This window comes from Anneissia japonica, unplaced genomic scaffold, assembly GCF_011630105.1.
Source record: "Anneissia japonica isolate Jap-2015-1 unplaced genomic scaffold, ASM1163010v1 scaffold699_len907043_cov185, whole genome shotgun sequence".
NCBI classification, from domain to species: Eukaryota; Metazoa; Echinodermata; class Crinoidea; order Comatulida; family Comatulidae; genus Anneissia; species Anneissia japonica.
Window position 1 is genome coordinate 556,351 of NW_022722982.1, and position 5,480 is coordinate 561,830.

Genomic DNA, 5,480 nt, shown 5'->3' on the forward strand with positions numbered 1-5,480 from the left:
CTGATGGTTGGAGTATTGGTTTCCAATACAATATTCCAAAAGATTTTACAAGTACAGTAGAGAGAAGAGAAAAGAAGCTAAGCAGAATAGAACAGAAATAATAAAGTGGATCTTGTATGTAGATGTTTTTTCTCAAAAAGTGTCCAGGGGTCTCAGCAAATCTGGGCCATTATATTTGCTATATGATTTTCAGTGTTTTCCGGCTCCAGCTATGATTTGGAAGAGGAGGATCTCGCAAGAAAAGTTATTCCTCACATGGACATTGTGTACAGAGGTAGTAATATGTAGTCTGGTGGAGTATAATTGTCTTAGTTTTTTTGTAGTACAGTATGTCAATATAGGCAGAGGCATTTGTGCAAAGACAAACTACAAACAAACTACGAACATATTGAAAAGTTCTGAAACTGACAAACTAAAATGTAGTAAAGAGAAAACGATTACTTATAATTTCAATTTATTCAGTGATTACAAGGAACTGGAAATACAGTTTTTTTCAGCTAGATTGAATATTGCAACAACATATGTGGCAAAAGTCAAGCCAAACCAGTCACTCCTTGCAAACAATCAATAGTAAAATGAGAGTTATAAAATGTAAACCATTTACATCCAACATTTCATTATGAAGTCACAGGAGTATTTGAGAAATCAGCTTTCAAAGTTTACAATTTCAGGCATTTGCAGAAACATATTCACCAAATCATTAAACATTTTTGGTTTAACATTGAAAACGGGGAAAATAACAAAATAGCATGATAGCATGTTTTGGCTATTTTCTCTGATTTACATGAGTGACTGGTTTGGCTTGGTCTCGCTACGAAATGACATACACGGTTGGTGAGATCATTATTGAGATTATTAGTAAATACTTGTGATCTTTTCATCTTGACATATTTTAATAGTTTGATTTTTTTTATATTTTAGTATTACTTTTGAATAAATTTTCTACATATTTTTTTTGCAGATTTATGTATTTGTTTAAAATTGGGCCTTCTTTTTCCAACGAAAAAGGTTTCCATAATGCATTATCTAAACTTCAAAAGCTGACATTTCTTGTTCTAAATATTCTAGTAAATTTATTCAAAGACCAATTTAATACAGTAGCTAATATCTATGCAGGTAAACCTCATTTTGGTATTTTCGAAACCCTGTGACTCAATTTTTTGTGAGTCCTCACATGTTTTTATTACATTTTGTTTTGTGAACCAATGCCCTCCTATAATATTTATTTCAAATACAGATTTTGTTTGCACAACAGAAGCCATAAAAAATTGGAATTTCACAATATCCCCCAGAACAAATTGTAAAGCATACCAGTTCTACAACAAAATAAAATCTCTAAAGATGCCTATAGAGTACAAGTCATGTCGTCACAACACCATGTGGCACCCTTTGTTTTCAACCAGATGCTGGTTACCGTTCATTGCGCCTGAATGACTTCATAATCTTAATGGTTTGGAATAGGCTTTTTAAAACCAAATAATTTACTGTACCATCAAAATGTACTAAAAACACAAAAGCTTGCATTAAATTAGTTATTGGAACAGACATTTAATCATCAATTAAAATTTACAAAGACAAACTAAGATACAACATCTTAATGAATACATTAGAAATTGGGATCAATGGTTTGTCAGTGGCATTTTGTGTCGCCAATAGCAACGTAGTAGTGTGGTATCGTGACGTAACACTGTAGTACTCTATAAGGGCATACCTTTTTCTGGATGCTTTTTTGGTAGAGCAATTTTCCTTGGAATTTTTAAAATTTTCCTCACCCTCTGAAGATTCACCAAATATGTTTGCTATAAAACCAGGTAAAATAAAGTTTAAATTAAGGTGGCAAGTCAGTAAACTAGCTCACCGCCAATCCTATTAATAATGTAATACAACTTATCAATCTTGTTAATTATATAATTATGCAAATATACATGATTGTGCTAAAAAGCCCTTAAACCTAGATTCTCATAGTTCTGAGTATTAAAAAACTGCATACATAAAAAATCACGAGGAAAAAATTCAATTGTGAGGGTTTGCTAATTAGAGAACCACAGATAAGTGTTGGTCATATATTTATCACTGATATTATGATTGCATATTCATATTTACAGTGTACAAATTTGGTTTTTTAAAGTGGTCTTAAAGTGAAAACATTAATATCACATCTTATTAATACTGTAGGATGAAGATAATTTATTTAAAATAATATAGCAAAACCTAGTAATCATTGCCATCTATGCAACAATTCTAAATTATGATCACTATAATTATACGGTCATCATTAAACGGTGATATAGTTATGGCAGCATCTAAACACCAAACAAACTTGAACCAAAGGATTGATTTATAATTTATCTAATAAAGAAATTTACTGCGACCAATTCTATTGCTTGCCACAATATTCAAGAATTTTTCGGGTCCATATATCATATTTTTTTTAAATTACAGTATATAGTTTCATGAATGTTTAACATCTGATTTATCTCTGATTATTTAGTACTTCAATTTCGAAAATATTTATCCACTGGTATATGTAAGCTCTGTAAAATTATACTCATATGTTTCATGATTATTGTAGTTACTGCTCTCTACTCCAAACTAAAAGTATTTGTTTGTGTTGAAGACCTGCACTCTTATTGCTTAGTCAACTTTTATCTTATTCTGACACAATCTAGGTGCATCCACATACTCCAGTCCAAATATGTAAATTAGTCCTAAGGTAACAATAGTAGCTGTTAACCAGAAGATGAAGTACATGATTGCCAGGAAAGTCTCAGCTATGAAAGAAAAGACAAATTTAATGTAAAAATCAACATCATTGAATGTCACAACTAAGTCAGCACCAACTGGATAAGTCGTTGTACGACAGACTTATAACGTACCTGGAGGCATTAGGATACTGATGAGCGTCATACTAAATGCAATAACACATATAAGAGGTAGCTGAGAAAGAGATAAACAAAACTCAAATTAAAGCATCAAGGTTCACAATGAAAATGCACCTCATTGAAGAATTACGTATATTGTTGAGACATTGACTGCTAATTTGGGTATATAAAATGGTCAATATAAATTTGTTTAGTGCATGTAAACTGGGGTAGTGACCGTGTAGATGTAGGCCTACATCTCCATTCCTATTGCAAATCATGTATTTTTACATCTATAATTTTACACTGATATGAAAATAAAATACTGATTGAATATATATTGAGTATTATTTCTTCATAATAATTTTCTTTTTTAGAATACGTTAAAATATGATGTTTTGTAGTTGAATATTTCTTATTTATATTATAAATGTTCCCGGCCTACCTAAAGGACATTTTTCTTGATTTTACAGGTAATGATGACACTGATGATTATTGGTTAATGCTTGGCTCTATGAGCCAAGCATTTCCTCCATGATCATATCAACATTTTTATAAATTTATGTTTAGTGCTTTTTTCATCTCTCAACTGAATTCATCTCTCTCAACTATATTATAGGGCACAGAATAAATGCAAGTGAATTATAAAATTGGCCAGTGGTATTTCAACCGCCTTCCACCCCCCTCCCCCAAAAGAAAAAAAAAATACAGCTCGAAGGTCCGAAATGAATCTGTAGGGCATACAATCGAATCAGCGCAGACTAGCCTCTCAGACTTGACTGCTTAGTTAGGCCTGCTGTAGACGACAGGTGGATATTTTTTTGTATGATTTCAATGAAGATACTGAGTAGGCCTACAACATAGGACTATACATACACCCCCTCTTCCCACACCCCCTTACGTTGGACATTATGTCAGCACTGCTTCTAGAGCCACCGATGGTTTCAGGGCAAGCCTATTCGGTACAGTAGTTGTTTTCATTGACATGGTTCACTGATTATCAACTGAGTATGTGCAGTAAGCATTCGCTTGGCTGCAACAGTGTTCGGTTGACTTTATTTGCATAACAAAAGCAGGCAGCTCTCAACGAATCGTCGGGATGAAGAACAAAGGAAATCTCGGGTCGTTTCCAATCTCCGTGTAAATTGCAGGGTATGCTAGGTATTGGCATATCTAGGATGTACAAGGGGCCGCACGTCCTCCCCCTACCCCTGAAAAAAAAAGTACTCGCCCATCCCCCAGTCGCGCCCCCGCAAACAAATCATGCTCAAGTAACCTCATATCACCTTATTTTGCGAGTTATCCCATAATCACCAATCCCCCACTTTACCTTCCTACCACCATCAGCTCCCTTCCATTTCAAGACCCGCCACTGATGCTAGGGCCTGCTAGTGATAGGAAAAGTTCGTAAGCCTACTACTATACATAATCAGATTGCGTCTATAGTAAAAATACAATGCATGTTATTTTTAATACCGGCATGGTTGTCTTGTCTTCAAAAGAATTCTTATTCCTGTATTTTAATAAATTTCAATTCAAATAATAATAATTCAAATTTTCTTCTATACCAGTCATATGTATGTAAATATATTTAAACTTTAATCGATTCAGATTAGACTTATAGATAGAATACCCGATCGGCAGTGGAGGTCCCGATTTGTGAGAAGAGCATGCGCACATGCTCTTAGAAGCACTGCTTCCATTCGGTGATTCGAATGGCTGAGTGGTTAGCAGGGGCGCCGCAAGCTATAGCCATAATATTGGCTCTGGTTTGAACGGCACGCTGCCTATCGTTCTGGTGGTAGAACAAGTCTTCTCGAATAAGGACGGCCAACCATTAATTAGTTTAAGGAATAGGAGTAGTTTAGTCTCATTGTTATTATGACTATTATTTTTATTTTATTTTATTGTTATTTGCATTTTCTCTGTTTGGCCTATATTTTTTCTTTGTAAAGCGCATAGGGGCAATGTGCAATATGCGCTATATAAATATAACAATATTATTATAAACCGTAGGCCCAGTGTATACAATGGCTTGTGTGCACTATAAAGAACCCAGTACATCCTTCGAGACGAGTAGGGAGGGGGATACTTTGGTGTACTAGAACAGACAACCCCTGTGGAGGACGACGAGAGTTGCTGGTACCGGGTTACCGGGTAGCACGAATGTAGGACATAAACCACCCAGGACATAAACCACCCAATTGGAATATACCATTGTTAAAGTGGGTGGGCAACAGGGTGAACAATTTATCTATTTTATCTAGCTTTACAATAGGACTTAATTTGCTATTGTACACTCCTATTATACGCCTTTACAGGGCTTGCCCTAACTTTTTTTGGTAACTAGCCCACTGGGCTAGTTTACTAGAGATTTTACTAGCCCACAGAATATTTTACTAGCCCACAGACAGGAAAAAAATTTGTTTCAAAATATTTATTAGCGACAATTAAATTTGAAGGTTGATTTGCAATTTCATAATTTCTGTAGAATTGCTGTTTGAGCTACCCTCTCAATTGTTGAATAAATAAATAAAAAAATCACCCATGCTGCAAAATCGACTCTGGTTATAACAGGGACAGATGAGCATGTTTTACATCTCCCTGGTTATAACTTTG

At 34.5% G+C, this 5,480-nt stretch overlaps 1 protein-coding gene across 1 annotated transcript in view; it reads right to left on the minus strand.

Moving 5' to 3' along the window:
* Nucleotides 1–430: 430 nt before the first annotated feature.
* LOC117112039 (phosphatidylinositide phosphatase SAC1-like) overlaps nt 431–5,480 on the minus strand; it is a 37,093-nt gene continuing 32,043 nt past the window's right edge. The window contains exons 17-18 of the mRNA XM_033255091.1: nt 2,877–2,937; nt 431–2,771 (exon numbers count right to left, since the gene is read on the minus strand). Coding sequence (XP_033110982.1) covers nt 2,635–2,771; nt 2,877–2,937 — 198 coding nt within the window. The 3' untranslated portion in view covers nt 431–2,634. The remainder of the gene's footprint in view (nt 2,772–2,876; nt 2,938–5,480) is intronic.